At 37.3% G+C, this 19,603-nt stretch overlaps 3 protein-coding genes across 12 annotated transcripts in view; all 3 read left to right on the top strand.

The window, feature by feature from the left end:
* LOC107746814 (ataxin-2-like) overlaps positions 1-4,234 on the top strand; it is a 23,552-nt gene extending 19,318 nt beyond the window's left edge. For 7 of the 10 annotated variants that reach the window (XM_016561128.1, XM_016561123.1, XM_016561131.1 and 4 more), the window contains 6 exons: positions 418-490; positions 740-933; positions 1,950-2,073; positions 2,516-2,895; positions 2,977-3,151; positions 4,191-4,234. In XM_016561128.1, coding sequence (XP_016416614.1) covers positions 418-490; positions 740-933; positions 1,950-2,073; positions 2,516-2,895; positions 2,977-3,151; positions 4,191-4,219 — 975 coding nt within the window. In that variant the 3' untranslated portion in view covers positions 4,220-4,234. The remainder of the gene's footprint in view (positions 1-417; positions 491-739; positions 934-1,949; positions 2,074-2,515; positions 2,896-2,976; positions 3,152-4,190) is intronic. The other 3 variants (XM_016561125.1, XM_016561122.1, XM_016561126.1) reach the window with 2 other exon arrangements.
* Positions 4,235-5,051: 817 nt separating this feature from the next.
* Positions 5,052-11,336, top strand: riok2 (RIO kinase 2 (yeast)). The gene is made up of 10 exons (XM_016561120.1): positions 5,052-5,271; positions 5,577-5,715; positions 5,803-5,919; positions 6,069-6,244; positions 7,848-7,936; positions 8,177-8,368; positions 8,461-8,553; positions 8,645-9,079; positions 10,421-10,511; positions 11,072-11,336. Exons 1-10 carry the CDS (start codon positions 5,206-5,208, stop codon positions 11,231-11,233), a joined length of 1,560 nt encoding a protein of 519 aa, XP_016416606.1. The 5' UTR covers positions 5,052-5,205; the 3' UTR covers positions 11,234-11,336.
* Positions 11,337-12,756: 1,420 nt separating this feature from the next.
* epg5 (ectopic P-granules autophagy protein 5 homolog (C. elegans)) overlaps positions 12,757-19,603 on the top strand; it is a 27,694-nt gene continuing 20,847 nt past the window's right edge. Inside the window, exons 1-11 of the mRNA XM_016561119.1 lie at positions 12,757-12,841; positions 13,685-13,802; positions 13,919-14,788; positions 15,868-16,111; positions 16,737-16,867; positions 17,306-17,413; positions 17,559-17,632; positions 17,840-17,951; positions 18,256-18,370; positions 18,762-18,912; positions 19,114-19,275. Of these exons, the coding sequence (XP_016416605.1) occupies positions 13,749-13,802; positions 13,919-14,788; positions 15,868-16,111; positions 16,737-16,867; positions 17,306-17,413; positions 17,559-17,632; positions 17,840-17,951; positions 18,256-18,370; positions 18,762-18,912; positions 19,114-19,275 (2,021 nt within the window). The 5' untranslated portion in view covers positions 12,757-12,841; positions 13,685-13,748. The remainder of the gene's footprint in view (positions 12,842-13,684; positions 13,803-13,918; positions 14,789-15,867; positions 16,112-16,736; positions 16,868-17,305; positions 17,414-17,558; positions 17,633-17,839; positions 17,952-18,255; positions 18,371-18,761; positions 18,913-19,113; positions 19,276-19,603) is intronic.

The raw sequence follows: 19,603 nt of genomic DNA, 5'->3' as shown, positions 1-19,603 counted from the left end.
TTTTTTTTTTTTTTTTTTTTTTTTTTTACAAGTATTGAAGCTTTGTTTGCATGAACACTTGACCAGAAAAGGAAAACGCCAGAAAGTTCTGTGGCTTTATTTCAGTCAGAAGCATTAATGTGTGTATTCTCGCAGTAGAGGACAGAAGTTTGTTGGCACATCTTAAAATTCATGTCTTTAAGAAACAGAACATGGGGTTGAACATATTAATCCACAAGCATTGCAAATGTTTACAAATAGCTTTTTTCCATGAGCACTGTGGGCTAAAAGAGAAAGTGCTACAAGTCTATTACAGTGGTAATCAACAGAATATAATACACAATAGTTTTAAGATGCATTCAGCAAGTGTTCAAAACTGTGAAAAACTCAGAACATAGATGTAGTTCTGCATCTCAAGTTCTGCTCCTCATCCTTTAGCCTCCAGCCATGTACCATGTTCAGGTTCCTCACATGACCATGAGCCAGACCAAGCCCTACAGACCAGGTAAAGGTGAGAATGCTTCACTCTCAGAGTGCATGTTTTTTTTGTTTTTTTTATAGAGCTGCTTAAGGCTATTTAGTTTTTTCTCTTGTCATGAGCTTTTTCAGTGTGAGGGGGTTATGCTATATGTTTTTGTGTATTGATTTTGTATAATATTTGCAGGGCTGTGCAGTTAAGAAATAAGATCTGTGCAAAATGAATTTTTTTTCAACATCATGCCCATTTCATTCTCTCTTCTTTTGCTGTATCTGATTGCAGTACCAAACATGCCACAGCAAAGACCAGACCAGCATCACCCACCTGGCACGTCTACAATGATGCATCCAGCTACAGCTGCTGGGCCGCCCATTGTGGCACCGAGCCCAGCCTACTCCACCCAATACTTCACTTGTAGCCCCCAGCAGTTTGCTAGCCAACCTCTGGTACAACAGATGTCCCACTACCAGTCACAGGTACAGTGACTTTAGAGGTCTCATTTCTAATGAAGAATTACTAAATGAAAAATTCCAGGCATCCAAATTTGCTTTCCTCCCTACTTTAAAGTGGACAAAAAAAAGCAGTATGGTATGTCTAAATTCATAGTATAAAACAGTAGGCAAATAGCTCACAAATGACTTAATACTTCTGTTGAAAATCTGAAGAGCACATTCAGTGGATATTTTTTTACTATACCATGAGGAAGAGTCCACAGGAAGGGAGTTGTGAATGGCAGCGAAGCAACACAGCTGATGCCATAGATCACATGACAAAGCCAACATGGCAGATGAAGTACGCCTGGATTAAAAAAAAAAGTACAGTGTACTTTTTTCACAGTCATGAAGTTTGTAGTCAAGCAGTACCTACTCAGACAGTAAACGGTTTTGGACAAAACTTGAGCATTTATAAATGTGGTGCCTGACAGTCTTCTATTTGTGAACATTATATTCCTATTCTTAGAACAGTGTTGAAATGCTGAAATGATACCAATATCAACAAATGACTGATGGAACTTTTTATAAGATCCATTAGGAATCTTTGATTCTTTTGCAAATAACATTGTTATGGCTTGTTTGGATATTTGCTTGGATTTTTTTTTACAATAATACAAGAACGTTAGAATTGTATCAGTATAATATGTATATAATAATAATATGACTAAATTATTATTAAATATGTATCCCATTAATCCTGGAAACAATTCTTTAAATTTCCAAATGTTTTGCCTTTTTTTTTTTTTAAACACCAGCTATATACAATGTAACATGAACATAAACATTTAACATATAACATTAACAATTCCTTTTAACTTTTAAAGGAACTGCCATTCACCATATACCATTCATTAAAAATATGATAATGTGGATATAATGTATTTAGTCCATTTTCTGCAAATAAGGAAAAAGTGTTTTGGACAGATAATATTTATAAATGAAGTCTTTCACTCCTCTTGTTTAAGTCATTAATATAATCTTGGGTTCCTGTGTTTCAGGCCCAGCATTTGTTCAGTCCAGTGATTCAGGGCAGTGCGAGGATGATCACCCCTCCTGGCCATGCTCAGCCCAGCCTGGTTTCTTCCTCCACTCAGTATGGTGAGCAGACGCATACTATGTATGGTAAGAACTCCCGCCAGCACAAAGCCTAAACCTTGCCAGCCCATTTAACCTCTTTACTATCATACAGCGCATCTGTTCTAATTTTACAATTACTTTTTATAGCTTCTGAGTAGCTCAATGCTACAGCAAGTAATGATGGTCTTTGTAATGAGTCACACATTAATGACTCAACAAAAATAGCACCTAATTTTCAGTTGATGTTTCTGTTGTGTTTTCTTTTTATTACATTTTTAATTATAGTTATAATATTTATATTCTTTTTATGATTTAATATCTAAAAGTTTAAATGTCAGTTACAAAACTCATTCTAAAAAATAGACCGGAGTATGTAGTTTGTATTTATTTGTATTTGGTAACACTCATATTCATTGGATTTATTTTGAGTAAATGCAGTGATACCATATATTATAATTGCTTGTGTTTGTCTATTTCTGTGTTTCAGTGTCACCTACCCCCATTCCTCAGCAGTTTCCCCACCCAAGCTCTACCCTTCACCATCATCCGCAGCACCCTCAGCCCTCTGCCACCCCGACAGGACAGCCGCAGCAGGGTACTCAGCATGGAGGCAGCCACCCGGCCCCCAGCCCTGTTCAGCATCCTCAGCACCAAGCGGCGGCCGCTGCAGCCCAGGCCATCCATCTGGGAAACCCACCACAGCAGCAGATGTACTCAGCCCTGGCACCCACCCCGCCTTCCATGACCCCCGGCCCCAACCCTCAGTCTCCTCAAGCCAGTTTCCCCTCTGCTCAGCAGGCTGTCTACATCCACCCCCAGCAGGTGCAGCATGGGTATAACCCTAACCATATGGCTCATGTGCAGCAGGTTAGTGTTAACGAGTTAGACACCAGGATTATAGAAATGCTAAGAAATACTTAAAAATATTCATTCACTTTGTCTCTAAAGGCCCACATGCAGTCAGGGATGGTGCCTCCACATCATGGCACTCCTTCCCACCCCCCCACTATGATGTTGATGGCCACACAGGCTCCTGCTGGCCCCCAGCCTGCGCTGCCCCAGGGTACTCTCAACCCCATCCCTGTGTCCTCAGCCACACACTACTCCTACACTCTCACCCCTGGTAAGGGCCTGTCTCAGATCAACTCAACACATATCAGAATCGGAAAGAGATTTATTACCAAGTATGCTTACACACACAAGGAATATGTGTGAATTTCTGTGACATAAGAGCTTCCGATGAACGGGAACAACAGCAACACACAGATAGTAAAATACAAAAATAAAGATACGATACATATATGTGTGAATATAGTATGCAAATATACAGAGTGGCCAAAATTATTAGAACACTAGTATTTTCACCAGCTAAAAATGGCTTTAAGTCAGTTATTTCTATCTATACATTTCCAAACATTCATTTTGCCATTAATTGTAATAATCCAATGAGATTTTTGTCTGACAGCAGCCAGTGCTCCACACAGAGATCTGATCTCTTCATCATCCAGTCTGTCTGGAATGACATGAAGAAACAGAACAAACTGAGACAGACTAAATCCAGAAGAACTGTGGCAACGTCTCCAAAATGCTTCAAGAAACCTACCTGCAAAGCTACAGTACTGTTAAAAGTTTTAGGCACTTGTGTAAAAATGCTGTAAAATGAGGATGCTATCAAAAATAATGTCATAAATAGATTTTCTTTTTCAGTTATCTTCTATTAACTACATTAAATCAGCATTTGGTGTGACCATCCTTTGCTTTTAAAGTAGCTTTTGCCCTAGGTGCACTTGTGCATAGCTTTTCAGGTAGGTTTCTTAAAGCATCTTGGAGACGTTGCCACAGTTCTTCTGGGTTTGAGTTTGTAGTAGTTGCCTGCATCTCACATATTCCTCTGTTTGGGAATAAGGCGACTCCCACTTGAGTTTAATGTGTTTTAACAAGTGATTCTTAGAGACTTGTGTACTTCCATGTAATCTCAAAACCAACTTTTTATTGTCTTCTTTTGTATGAAAATATAGTGATTGGCCAGTTCTGTTTTGCCTGTAATGTTTGTTCCATACTGGTTAGGGTTGTTAATTGTAAATGTTTGTTTTTTTCCCACCAAGTTTCTCTCTTCATTTTGCTATGGAGGTTATAATATAAATCTTTGTGTTTTTGTTCAGTACAAGGTCACCATCAGCAGCAGCTGTAGAGGATGAAGATCAGAGAACAGCAGTCGATTTGAGGGGCTCCTGATCTTCGCAGAGCCATCTGGCCCCACCTACCACTTACTGGCCAACAAAACTTTACCCGTCTCTAAACTCCTCTTAATGGCCACGAGAACCTCAATCATGCTGCTCTACTGCTACCCACCACCAGTGATTAAGAAACACGTGCAGGCAAAGATGTTGTGAACTCTGGCTTTTTAAAAAGAAAAGAAAAGACGAGAGTTTTAACGAGGAATCATTTTTTACGTTTCAGTGACACTAGAACTCTTGCAGTGGGTCCTAACAATAACAAAACGGCCCAGATGAGTGAGAAAACTGTGCATAAGTAACTGGAACATTTCGTCTGCACCTAAGTTAAAGATAATTCTTCCGTATATTGACAGTATTAACATTACTGTTAAATGCTGCTGCTATAGCTGTGCTCAAGACCTTGGGGTAAATCAACACCAACAAAGTGAAATGGTTCTAACCAAACTAAACACAAGAAACTTCCATTATTGAAGATGTTCGGCAAAAAAAAGCAGATCAATTATTTATTAATGTAATCTGATGTCAAAACCCCATTAGACTTGACCGTTATAAAACTGTTAAGTTAAAATAACTTTTACTTTGTAGATAATATAAATGAATTAAAAAAAAAAAAGAAAAACATTAAAAAAAGTTTTTAAAACTTTACACGTCTTGACTTTTTTTTTTACTGTCATTTTGTTACTTCACTTGACAACAATGAAGACACTACTTCAGTTTTAAATGTTGATTTGCTCATTTTTGTGGTTATGATGTAAGAACATCAGAAGACACTTCCACTCCAGGCCGCCAGGAGAAGCACTGACCGTCAACTTCCGGGATGTAACGTCAGAATACTGCGCTCTTCCGGTTTGAACATGTGGAATGGTTGGTTGAACAAATCCCGCATTACAAAAACTATTTAGAAATCTTTTGAAAATTAGGAAGCAACGGGTTTGCCACCATGGGCAAATTAAACGTCGTTATCTTGAGGTATCTGTCCAGGGAAGATTTTAGAGTCCTCACAGCGGTATGTATCATTTTAAAGAGGTCATATCTGTTTACATCAACTTCTTCCAGCTTTATTTTTAACAACTAAAGTTATATGGCGAGCTACAGGCGTAACGTTATGTGTCTGAATCAAAATAAAGATTCAACCTTTAGCTGAATGCATATTAAACTGTCTGTTGAGTGTGTATCATCGTATCATGGCATAATGTAGTTCACGTTCCGTTTGTGAAACTTGATCCGTTAGATATCAGTCCAATTTAAAAGTTCCAGTTATGAGTCAGTAGTCGTGTTTTGTTTTTATAATCGTCTCTCCGGGATACACAGGTGGAAATGGGCATGAAGAACCACGAGATCGTCCCAGTAAGTCTGATTGCGTCTATTGCCAGTCTCAAACATGGAGGATGCAACAAGGTTTTGCGGGAGCTGGTCAAACACAAGTTACTGGCCTATGAACGCAACAAAAGTAAATGCTTTTTGAAAATGTCTTCATTTTCACTCTGTAATGTTTTTGTGAATGAGTGCAGCTTTTGACCGCGTTTTCTTTCTATAGCTGTGCAGGGGTATCGGCTGAATTACGGTGGCTATGATTACCTGGCACTGAAGACATTTTCTTCCAGGGATGTTGTTTTGTCAGTTGGAAACCAGATGGGAGTCGGCAAAGAGTCCGGTCTGGGTCATTTTTGATTAGAATTGATGTGTTCTCATTAAGAAGTCTGACACATTTTTAATGAATCTTTTCCCCCTCGACCTCTGAAATATTTTCACTTATCATAAGGGAAAAGTTTCAAGAACTATAAACCCTTTTTCATATTTCAGATATTTACATTGTTGCAAATGCTGAGGGGGAGCAGTTTGCTCTGAAACTTCACAGACTGGGTCGGACGTCCTTCAGGAACTTGAAGAACAAGAGAGATTACCACAAGCACAGACAAAAGATGTCATGGCTCTACCTGTCCAGGCTCTCTGCCATGAAAGAGTTTGCATACATGAAGGTAATATCCAAATATTCCAAGAGGATATTTTCTGGACTCTGTGAACAGAGACACATTTATGTTGTTTTTGGGACAAGCCAGTGTCAAAGTGCGGATTTTCAAGTATTAAAATAATTACATTTATTGTTGAATCCATGCTTCTAAAAATGTATGTAAAAATACATTTTTGTTACAATCCATTACATTTATTCATATAGCACTTGGGTATTAATCTTTTGGACTCTGAGGCCTCCCTTTGCCCCCTTTTTATCTAAGCTTATATGTACATCTGGTATGTCTGCTGTAATACAAATAGATAAACTCATAAATATAATGTCAGTTTGATGTGGTAAATCTTTATTTTTAATAGACATATATATAGTAGTGCTGTCAAATGATGAATCGCATACAAAATAAAAGTTTTTGTTTGCATAATATATGTGTGTGTTCTGTGTATATTTATGTATATATAAATACACACATACAGTATATATTTTGAAAATATTTACATGTCTATTTATATTCATGTAGTTTATATTATAAATAAATATATTTAATATGTAAACATAACAACATAATTTTTTCTGAAATATATACATGCATGTGTGATAATTAAATTTATTGTTGAATCCATGCTTCTAAAAATGTATGTAAAAATACATTTTTGTTACAATCCATTACATTTATTCATATAGCACTTGGGTATTAATCTTTTGGACTCTGAGGCCTCCCTTTGCCCCCTTTTTATCTAAGCTTATATGTACATCTGGTATGTCTGCTGTAATACAAATAGATAAACTCATAAATATAATGTCAGTTTGATGTGGTAAATCTTTATTTTTAATAGACATATATATAGTAGTGCTGTCAAATGATGAATCGCATACAAAATAAAAGTTTTTGTTTGCATAATATATGTGTGTGTTCTGTGTATATTTATGTATATATAAATACACACATACAGTATATATTTTGAAAATATTTACATGTCTGTATTTATATTCATGTAGTTTATATTATAAATAAATATATTTAATATGTAAACATAACATAACATAATTTTTTCTGAAATATATACATGTGTGTGTATTTATATATACATAATAAATATACACAACACACATACATATATTATGTAAACAAAAACTTTTATTTTGGATGCTATTAATCACTATTAATTGTTTGACGGCTGCCCTAGTGGGCCCTGGCCCATGTTTAAAAATCACTGATTATAGCAGATGCTTTTATTTAAAGTTCCATAACTCGTTTTTTTCTGTGAAGATAGCCTTAGATGCTGACATGGCAATAAAAATGAATAACTACTGCTATTTAAAGTCCCCTATTGTATAATTGCCCCATAACTAATAACCACAAAATCTTGATTCTAAGCATTCTGACTGGAGTCTATTTGTATGCCATGCCCAACAACTATATAATTCCCTGTTGACCCTTGCAACAGATCTACTACATTGTGCTAGATACATAACTTCTCTGAAAACATTTTGAACAAATGATTGTATATTGATGATATATTATAAAGTAAAATTTAATCAGAGAAACAGCTAGTTCTTGCACAGGTTAATGTTTATATGGATTTATTGTAAGAGTGCTTGTTTTTCTACAGGCATTATATGATGGAGGGTTTCCTGTTCCAAAGCCAGTAGACTACAACAGACATGCAGTGGTTATGGAGCTCATTAATGGTTACCCACTGTGAGTTTACCTGCACTTTGCTTAAGATGAACAGACTTTCACACACTGCTTTATTTTCTTGCATTAAATATTTACTTGTATAGAAAGGTAATTGACAGCTGCCAAACTGTGCAGTGGTGTGCTGTATTAATCTGTCTTCTTGTACAACTCTTTAACAGAAAGGACATAGAAATACCACTTAAGTTTAGTTAATTTTTTTTAAACATGGTGAGTAGTTACATTGCTGTATTTTTCATGTAGGTGTCAGGTTCGAGAAATTCAAGACCCTGCTGGATTGTACAGTGAAATCATGGAGCTAATAGTCAAACTTGCCAGTCATGGGCTGATCCATGGTGACTTCAATGAATTTAACCTCATGCTTGATGACAACGACCACGTCACAATGATTGACTTCCCTCAGATGGTCTCCACTTCACATACAAATGCAGAATGGTGACTATCCAACCTCATGTCAAACTGATAATGATAATTATTCAGTAATAAGCCTTGGCACTAAAATTAAGTTTTTAATTGTTCCGCAAAAGGTACTTTGATCGAGATGTCAAGTGTGTTCGAGATTTTTTCGTAAAAAGATTCAACTATGAAAGCGAACTCTATCCAACATTCAAAGACATCAGGTAATTTTTCTAATAGCTTGCTTTGTTATAGTCAGACTTCAGATAGTCTAGACTTTAGAGACTTAACTAAGTGACATATTCCTCTATACAGAAGAACCTGCTCGCTTGATGTGGAGAGCTCAGCTAGTGGCTACACCAAGGAGCTGCAGCAGGATGACCGTTTGCTCCACCCTGAAGGTCCAGAGGGTGAAGAACTCAGTGGAGACGAAGATGATGACATCTCAGAGTCTGCTGACGATACACATCAGGCCGCCTTAGAGGACGTTATCAGCGTAGAGGAGTATAAACAAGCCATGCTTGAGCTCGAAGGGCTAAATATTAGTAAGGATACTCCAACAGAAGAGAACGCCACAGAGGAACTTGAGGGAGCTCAATGTGAAGAGGAGATCCCCTCAGAGGACGTTCAGAAAGAAACGGTTTCTGACATTTCCAAAGACTTGGAGGGGGAAGAGGAGAATGAGGTAGAGGATGAGTGTCCTGATTTGGTTGACCTGTCTGCATCCAACAAAGACTTTAGGCCTTTCAGGTAAGGAATCCTTTGTATGTCATTTGGTATGATGTGACTCATGTCTAATATCGTAACTTGCTTGCATGTACCCAACCTTTTCATAATGCTATAAAGCTACGGTTCATAAATCCTATGAGGAATAGTCCACCCAAAAATGAAAATTGTTCTCATTCACTCAATCCAATGAGGTTTGTTCTTAGGCCTGTCACGATAACTTTTTGTTGTGCGATATATTGCCCCAGAAATAGTTGCAATAGGCAATTTTATTGTCATTTTAAGACTATTTTATGCCACTTAATATATAATCATAATGTAACAGCATAATAATGCAAGAAGGCTTACACACTTTCAAATGATGATAAACTTTTAATTCTTAAGAATATTTAGATAATGGAAATTAAGTATCAAAATATTAGATACCTTAAAAAAACTATAATTAGTAAATAAACATTTTCTAACAAAGTGCAAAGTAACAAGTAGACAAAAGAAAAATGCACAAAGAACTTGTATGGAGATTTTTCCATCTACACATTTTTCCCTGACCTTCTTTTCTCTATAAATTAAGGGTGCACACCTCATGACTACACCACGTTAAGTACGAGAAGCTGCAAAAGACACAGGCGCAAAAAACATGGTGACATTAAGTTTTATGTAAATATAATGGGCAATATATTGCGTCACAAAAAATGATTGAAGTCATGTACATGTATTGTGTGATAAGTCGATATATTGATTATTGCGGCAGGCCTATTTGTTCTTGCACGTCAAGCAAGTACAGTTGAGCTTCTGTTTGCCATATTTGATTTGCTATGATCATTGTGTGTTTATCAATGTTTAAAATGTGAATAAATGGCTAAAGTAAAGCTGTTCATCATTTAAACATGACTGCGTATTCTTCAAAAGATTAAACTGCTTGATTCATATGTATTACATTTCCACTGTCTTTATGCACTTTTTGAAGCTTGAAAATTTAAGTTGGGTGGACTTAGTGGATGGGCAAAAAGCATGAGAGAATATTAAAAAAAAATTAGTGTAAAAATGTTTTAATATTATGTTCTGATGATGAACAAAATTTGTTAAGTGTTTGTAATGATATGATGGTGCGTAAATGATGACAGAATAAACAGAAAAGCCTAATTTAAGTATTCTTCATGCTGACACAACCAGTTATATTTTGGCATATTTGGTTTGAGAGCTGCACTGGAAACAAAGATTGTCCAGGATTTATGAACTGAAATTATTATTTTGTCCTTTTTGATGCATGACAGCCTGTGTTTGCTGTGATCTTGATGAATGTTAATTGTCATATAAAAAAACCCTTTTCTTACATTTAATGATGTGATGCATGTGATCCCACAGAGACCAAGTGAGTCTTGAGAATGAGCACAGGAGGAGAACAACCAGTGAGATGAGCATTGGAAGTGTTGGCAGTTGTTCTACTATACCACCAGTGAGTACAACCCTTCAATATATTAATTATAGGTTTAAAAGTTTACCTCTGCTGTCGGGGGCCGATAACCTCATGGGCAGTGATCCCGTCCCCCTCTCTCTCTCCCACTTTGTTTCCTGTCCTCTCTACACTGTCCTATCAAAATTAAAGGGGTCCTGTTCCGGGTTTTGTGATGTCACAAAGCAGCCCATTAGAATATCATTAAAATACTGTAACTAATCGAGCCGTTTGTGCCAGGCTGGGTGAAAAAGGTATTGTAATAATGTAAATTATGTGAAAAAGAATGCGTTTTTCGAACCACCAAGCATGAGAGCATGTTCTAGTACACCCCCAAAACAAATTCAAGACATTGTAAAAGAGCATAATAGGACTCCTTTAAAATGGCAAAACTAAAAAAAAAATAAAAAATTAACCCTGCTGTCACAAAAGCATAATGAAACTAATCCTTTTGGTTCGCATATATAAATAGGAAAAAATAAACGTAATTTTGCTTTCCTGATGCAAGTTTTGAGATTTATGTTGTTGCATTAAAATAAAGTGTTGGATGTCCCCCAATGCAGGAGGTCATCAGGCAGAAAGTGAAGAGACAGCTCACAAAACAGCAGAAGGCTGCTCAGAGAAGACGTCTACAGAAAGGTGAAGCCAACCTGGTGACCAAGGAGAGGAGAGAAAATCAGAACAACATCAAGAGCAGTTTGGAGACCGCTTACTTCTGGGGCTGAGGATGGCCCTGAAATCTTTTGATGATGTGACTTTAGGACTTCTAACATTTTTCAGAGTTCTGTATCTATGGAATTAATAATAAAAAATCCTTAATCCCTGCGAGAATCCTTGTCTTTAGCTTCATTTATGGTTTGACCTGGTTTATTTCAAATAATAGAGAATTGTAGTCAATTATGCATTGCATGTACACTACCGTGCAAAAAGTCTTAAGCCATTAGTATTTTCACCAAAAACAAAATGGCTTTAAGCCAGTATAGTTTTATCTTATCTTTAGACATCATAAAGATAAGATGCATATATGTGTGAATATATGCAAATATACAGTGGTGGCCAAAATTATTAGAACATATTAGTATTAGACAGTATTTTCACCAGCTTAAAAATGTTTTTAAAGGGTTAGTTCACCCAAAAATGAAAATTAGGCTGTATTTTACTCACCACCGAGGCATCCTAGGTGTATATGACTTTCTTCTTTCAGACGAATCCAGTCGGAGTTATATTAAAAATTGTCCTGACTATTCCAAGCTCTATCATTGCAGTCAGCAGGTGTTGCAGTGCTTCAGTCCAAAAGAAGTTAAATAAAAAGCACCCATCCATAAAAAAAAAAAGTCTCACACGGCTCCGGGGGGTTAACAAAGGCGAAAATCTTCAGACATTCTTCTTTACAAATCCTCGTTTTGTACTTCTAATAAGTGACCGTTGTTTTGTTTTGATCTCTCTGCTGCATTTCAGCGTTTGTCACTTCTGAGCGGCGCATGCGCAACGTCGACCTCATATGTCATCCGCCCAGAACTGCTTCCGTGTACAACAGTGAGCGCACTGTAGTGTGTCAGTAGGAAATATCAGTTTACATTTCAAAACGTTCATTTTGCCATTAATTGTAATAATCCAGTGAGATTTTTGTCTGACAGCAGCCAGTGCTCCTCACAGAGATCTGATCTCTTCATCATCCAGTCTGTCTGGAATGACATGAAGAAAAGAGAACAAACTGAGACAGACTAAATTCAGAAGAACTGTGGCAACGTCTCCAAGATGCTTCAAGAAACCTACCTGTAAAGCTACAGTACTGTTAAAAGTTTTAGGCACTTGTGTAAAAACGCTGTAAAATGAGAATGCTGTCAAAAATAATGTAATAGGTTTTATTTATCAATAACTTCTATTAACTAAATCATATCAACTTTTGGTGTTATATTTGCTTAGTCCAGAAGAATAAATTAAATCAAATATATACAATTTATTTGACCCTTGCAAGCTAGCATGGTATTGTTATTAATGTAACATTGTATTAAATGTTATTATTAAATCACAAAAAATATTTCCTCAAATGTTGAAGAAGTTTTCAGAATCTGCCGTTTCTTAATGAAACTAGTTAAAATCACAAATCTACGAGTAGCACTGTAAAATGTATGTAGTTTTGCACAGTGCCACAATATGTCTTCGCGTTTTGTCTCTTCCTGCACGCCATTGAAGGGTGGAGGGACACGTGACTTATATTGCGATAGCGTCCAGGAACAAAACAAACCCTCAAGAAATGACAGCTCCGCTAAAGCTTTATGACTGACTGACAGCTGCTGTTTAAAAGACTAATATCACGTAATATCATTTAGGTGAGTTATACTAATCTTCCTTTCACACGGGATGATTTTGTTGTGTTTTGGAGAGCGAATCACCAATGTTAGCAGGGGGTTGTCAGTAGACTTCATTTGTTTACCTGCTGATATGGATGGTGGAAGCTCTTACCTCCATAGATATGTATATGTATACATATCTATGCTTACCTCAAGAATTTCCGCTGTGTGTTGTACCTTTTTGGTTTTGTTTTCTATTGCCATATGAATGTTTATGTTTTATGTGATAATTTACTCATCCCCATGTTGTTACAAACCCATGTGACTTTCTCGAGTGTAACACCAAAGACACCTATCTATCTATCTGTCTATATACTTACCTCCATAGATATGTATATGTATACATATCTATGCTTACCTCAAGAATTTCCGCTGTGTGTTGTACCTTTTTGGTTTTGTTTTCTATTGCCATATGAATGTTTATGTTTTATGTGATAATTTACTCATCCCCATGTTGTTACAAACCCATGTGACTTTCTCGAGTGTAACACCAAAGACACCTATCTATCTATCTGTCTATCTACCTGTCTATCTATCTATCTGTCTGTCTGTCTGTCTGTCTATCTTAGGTGATTGTAGTGCCATAGAAAGTTGTTACAAACCCATATGACATTATTAAGCTAAACACAAAAAGGGATGTTGCTGAATGTTGAGCAATGAAAGTCTTAGTTACCTTTCAATTTCATTGCAACTTCTTTCCATATGAACGTGAAAAGTAACTGAGACTGTTATTCTGCAAAGCATCTAATTTTGTGTTTCACAGCAGAAACTGTCCCATTAATGGCATCTATCCTTTAAAGCTTCAAGACGTGTGTGTTCCAGGGTTCTGTGTGGATCTAGAGAAATGGAGTAATTTTATAACAATAATGTGGATACTTATTTGGAGATGGAGGCTGTGAGACCCAAAAAGTCAAAGTCCAAATCCAGTGGGAAGCCACAGGTAAAACGCACCCATATACTTCTTTTACAACAGTTTAAATTTGAGAGTTTAGATCTTGTTTTCATCAAAGATGCAAATTTCTCATAATCCTGAATAAAGTTGTGCTTCATTAACAGGTCAAAAAGGAGAGACAGGCACAAAGTGTTAGACAGCCTTCAGGACCTTCAACAGCAGTTAATGAGCCAGCGCCAGCTTCTGAGTTCACTGATGTTCCCCTTAGCCTTTCTCATGTGCCTCCAGCTCCTGATCTGAAACCACCTGCCACTCAGACCTCACTAGACCATAATGACAAGGCTGAAAAGGATCAAGACCAAGTTCTCTTGTCAGATACGACTGAAATAGTGAAGAAACCATCTTGCAATGAAGAGCATAAAATGCCATCACAAGACACTGCACCTCGGGTGGACCAAGCTTTGGCACCCGTTCAGTCCTGTCAAAGTGATCCCAAACCTCTTAGTGCTAAACTTGAGCCATTTTGTGTCCCTTCTATATATCCATCTATCCCAGCTTCCTGCTCTGAGCCTCAGCTTTCAGAGGACTCGTACTCTATCACCTGTGGACTGTTAGATGCTTCTTGTATGACAGTGGCTTCTGAGGGACAAGTAGCTCCAGCTGTTCTTGCTCTGGCTAACCAGGAGTCCTCCCCGCCCAGCTTGGTCCCTGTGGAGGTCGCTGACGTGGAGAGACCCAGGGAGAGGCTTTACCCAGAGCTGCCCAGGACCTGCCAGTCTGTGAAGCCCTTCACTAGCGAGCAGCTACGTACATGGGAGCCCGGTTCCTGGTTGGAAAATGTGGAGATTCATGAAGCGGAGTTCCAGAGTCTGGCCCACCAAGAAGGACATGAGCTGTATGAGCTGCTGCTGAGCTACTGGAGGTGCCGTAAGCAGCTGGCACAGGCCCAGACCGAACTGCAGGCTGCTAATTCAGACTGCAAAAATGTGCAGAATCGCCTGTGGAGCTTCAAGGATGAAAGGCTTTCATTGCAGGTTTGTCATACCTGTGTATCTGTCTATCTGTCTTTCTGTTCTTTTTTGGCTTTGTCAGTTATGCTTTTTTATCTGTGCTTTTATCTGTGTTTTATCTGTTGCCCTTGCTTTCAATCTGTCTGTCTGTCTTCGTATCATTCTATCTATTGTTTGATTTCTATTCTTCTATCTATTTTTCTATTAAAATTATCTATCTATCTATCTATTTATCTATATCTACCTACCTACCTATCTATCTATAAACTTTCAGATGTCAAGACATCCCCGTCTGTTTGTCATTCAGTCTATAGTTCTGTCTGTGTAACTGTCTGTGACTGTGTCTGTCTGTCTATCATTCTAAATATACAGTTGAGGTCAAAAGTTTACACCCCCCTTTCAGAATCTACTAGATGTTAAATATTTTACCAAAATAAGAGGGATCATACAAAATGCATGTTATTGTTTATTTAGTACTGACCTGAATAAGATATTTCACATAAAAGATTTTTACATATAGTTCACAAGAGAAAATAATAGTTGAATTTATAAAAATGACCCTGTTCAAAAGGTTACATCCCCTTTATTCTTAATACTGTGTTGTTACCTGAATGATCCACAGCGGGGTTTTGTTGTTTAGTGATAGTTGTTCATGAGTCCCTTGTTTGTCCTGAACAGTTAAACTGCCTGCTGTTCTTCAGAAAAATCCTTCAGGTCCCACAAATTCTTTGGTTTTCCAGTGTATTTGTGTATTTGAACCCTTTCCAACAATGACTATGATTTTGAGATCCATCTATTCACACTGAGGAACGGTGTCATTTTTATAAATTCAACTATTATTTTCTCTTGTGGACTATATGTAAACATCTTTTATGTTAAATATCTTATTCAGGTCAGTATTAAATAAACAATACAATAAGATGCATTTTGTATGATCCCTCTTATTTTGGTTTATTTGTTTTTGCTGACTTTTAGTAGCGTGATCTCTAGTCTAATAAAGTTTTATAGTACTGTATACCCAGCTGTCACACCATGCCTTTACCATAAAAATGCATTGCATTGGTCTATTTTATTCATCACAAACACACCTGTTTGCTTTACAGGGTGTATGTGCGGACCAGACCAAAGTGTTTGGCTACCACTGCTACCAGCAGGTGACAATGAACGAGGCTGCATTAACTGAGCTGAAGCATCTGTTTTCTGCGAAAGCAGAAATTCTCCATCAGACAGTGGCCCTGCACTCATACACCTTCATCTTGTCCCGTCTACAAGTGGAGTCTTATTTCTACCGCTTGCTCAGCAGTAACCCCACCACCAAGAGTGTGGCTGTGCAAGATACAAGCACAGGCAAGTTCAAACTGATGAGTCTAGACCAGTGATGGGCAAACTTGGCCCTTCCAGGCCACTTTCCTGCAGAGATTTGATCCAACCCTGATATGACTCACCTGCCTGTAGCCTTCTAGTAGTCTTGAAGACAATGATTTTCTGGTTTAGGTGTGTTTGATTAGAGTTGGAGCTAAACTCTGAAGGAAAGTGGCCTGGAAGGGCCAAGTTTGCCCACCCCTGGTCTAGACTGTATGTAAAACATAAATAATTGGTTAGTTTACACTGTTGCTAATGAGTACAATGACTGTCAGAAATACTTTCATATATTACACTGGTTGTTTGGTCTGACAAAACACCAAACTCTGGCAAATGTAAAAAAAAAAAAAATTTGGAGGCAAATTAAATGAATAAATAATGAAGCATATAAAATTCAATACTCATTGGATTTTGCTTGTTCTGTGTTTGTGTATGGTCCAGTAAGACTGGACCAAAACGGATAACTGTATTACTTTTGTGTTATTTTGTCTGGTCATACTGATCATTGAAAACGGATAGGATTACTGCTAAAAGTAATTCTGTTGTGTAATTTTGAATGTCATGCTGTCTATTGATTTTTGTGTGTTTTGTTTTGTATTGAATTTCTCAGTGAGTCCAAAGTCTCAGCCCTCTTCTTTGCAACCGCTAAAGGAGAGCATCAGTGTGCTGTTCATCTTCACCCGACGGGTCCTTGATGATTCTCAGTTTCAGGCTGACATACATCTGTGGCTTCAGAGGCTGGTAAAGACCCCCAATAACCAGCTAATGAATGGAGAAATTGCAATTTTAAAGATAACATGAGATCAAGATATAAGAAAATATTAATTAATTATTTTTTTCTATTTTTAATATATAAAAATAGAAAACCGCTATTTTAAAATGTATTAATATTTCACAATAGTAGTGTTTTTACTGTATTTTCGATCAAATGAATAAACATGGCCTTAGTTAAGCATAAGAGACTTTCAAAAACATTAAAAAATCGTACTTTTGAACAACAGTGCATTTGTAAGATTTCATTTATATTAAATATTAGTAGCTGTAAATAGCTTGGAAATATTGTAAATATTCTGTTCTGATGTTCTTTAATTTATTTAATGCAAGCTAAGTTTACAATATTAATACATTACTATAGAGATAAAAGGAGCTAGTTTAAAAGATCTGCTTTTCTCCATCCAGGTGTCTGTGCTGCATCAGGTCGGTTCTACAGGAGATCATCTGTTCATCCTAAATCACCTGCTCTGCTGCCCGGCAGGTGTTGGGAAATGGGCTGTGCCATTCCTACAGGTACTGAAGCAGTGCCTTGATATGTGACTCACATGAGCTGAAACAATAGTAAATCTTAACAGGGAAATGTAAAAATATATGTTTAAAAAAATCTCAGATATCTGCTTGTCTTATAATAGTCATTGACTCTGCTTTCCTTCCATAGATCAAAGTATTGGATAACCCATCTGGAGTGTATCATTTCATGCAGGCCCTGGCTATCCTCATGTCTCCAGCAAGGTAAAGATTAGCTTTACTGGAAACTGAGCTCATGATTCATTGAATTGTGTCCTTTATTATTATCTGTATAATTGTTTATATTATCACAATTGAATCTAACTTGAAAAGCTATTGCTTGAGTATAAACCGGTTATAACTAAAAGCACGAACTGGAGACAATGACATTTTGGCTTTCATTCAATATGGAGTTATGTGTGTGACATGCAGGCATCGTGCAGACTTCCTGGGACACATGAAGCCCAGTGATGCGAAGGGCAACAACAGTCTTACAGGGCCTGCATCTGGTAACTGGACTCTAGTGGATGAGGGGGGAGAGGAGGTGAGGGTTATTCAGATTAAATCATGAAAATGAAAAACAGAAGCATTTTAAAAATTTTTCTAATGGCCTCAGACCTCAATGCAAGAATCAGTTATATTATTGCATTAACTTCTATTTAGACTTCACAGCCTGCTTTTTTGAAGCATTGTTATCTTTTAGGTTTGACTTGTGACTTCTGTCAAACCGAAAGTGTCAATATTTTGTGTCTTATGTAACCACCAACAAAACCTTTGTTGTGGTTGTTATGACTGTACACCATACTCCCATGTGAATGCCTACTGTAACAATATGTGAACTTTCTCAGGATGAAGACCCAGAAACAAGCTGGATGCTGCTGTCTGAAGATGATCTGGTTTCTCTGTTCTCTCAGTTTCCCTTTGATGAGCTCTTCAAACACTTACTGGGTATCTGCTCTAAAGGTGAGACTGTCATTATGATCCATAAATGAGCTGAGACAGCCATGCAATGTTCAGTGTACATCTGGTTCTCTTTATTTACTGGTCAGTACAGTAGATTGTATAGTATTCACCTGTTATTAAAGGGATAGTTCACCCAGAAAGGCAAGTTCTGTCATCATTTACTCACCTTTGTGTGACATTTTCAGTAGAACGCAAATGATGAAATACTGAAAAATGTACTGGCCATTTTTGTCTATATAAGAAAGTGAATGGGCATCCTAAATGGAAAAAAGCTTAAAAAGCCATTTCCCCTAAGACTTAGAAATCCTTAGAACAGTTATTTGTATATTAAAGTTGACATTTTATACAGTTTCTATTTAGCTGACTTGATAAATGTCACTCTTACCAATAGGCGACTATCAGCCTCAAGCCACCACCAGTCAAAAGATGATGAAGATATTTGCATTTGCTTCTTCACTGGTCGAACTGCTTGCTGTCGGTTTGCAGACTTACAACAGAGCACGTTATCGCCAATTTGTGAAGAGAATTGGTTACATGATCAGGTTTGTAAGCTTATTAAGCTTATTAATTTAAATCTTTTTCATACAATTAAAATATCCATCTTAAGTCATCCTGACAAACTACAGATGTTATGAATGTATTTTTTTTTTTTACATTACTAGAAGCATTTGCGGTAGGTTTTCAGCCATATTTAACTGACCAATAATTTAGACCTTTGAGTGTTTTTTCTCTCCTTATTCTAGGATGACGCTCTCTTATGTTAGTGACCACTGGGCGCAGTACATCAGCCTGACAGGTGTGAGCAGAACCACAATGCAGGAGCAGTCATTTTCAATGGAGAAGCTGCAGGTGGAGTTTGACCATCTCTTCCTGAGAGCAGTGCTTCATGTGCTCAAGGCCAAGAGGTATAGAGTAATTCCAAAGCTGGGGCCTATTATGGCGCTTTTCCTCTGCATGGTACGGCACGGTACGGTTCACTTTTGGGGGGTTTTTATGGGATTACATTTCTGCCACATTTCTGATCATATTTTGAGCGCACAAAAGTGCATTTTGCACGCGCATGATCTGAGTTTTGTGGAGAAAACGTTCGTTACGCAAAGAAAAAAGTATTTCGAGCGCACGAAAATCAATTTTGCATTTAAAATAAGTTTTTGGATATGTGCAGACCTTCTCTTTTGCGCGTGCAACGTTTCACTAGCTTGCTCACCTGATGCCCGCCCTCAGTGCTCTCTA

Source organism: Sinocyclocheilus rhinocerous, unplaced genomic scaffold (genome assembly GCF_001515625.1).
Source record: "Sinocyclocheilus rhinocerous isolate Xijiao unplaced genomic scaffold, SAMN03320098_v1.1 scaffold468, whole genome shotgun sequence".
NCBI lineage: Eukaryota > Metazoa > Chordata > Actinopteri > Cypriniformes > Cyprinidae > Sinocyclocheilus > Sinocyclocheilus rhinocerous.
This window is presented reverse-complemented; position numbering and strand designations above follow the sequence as displayed.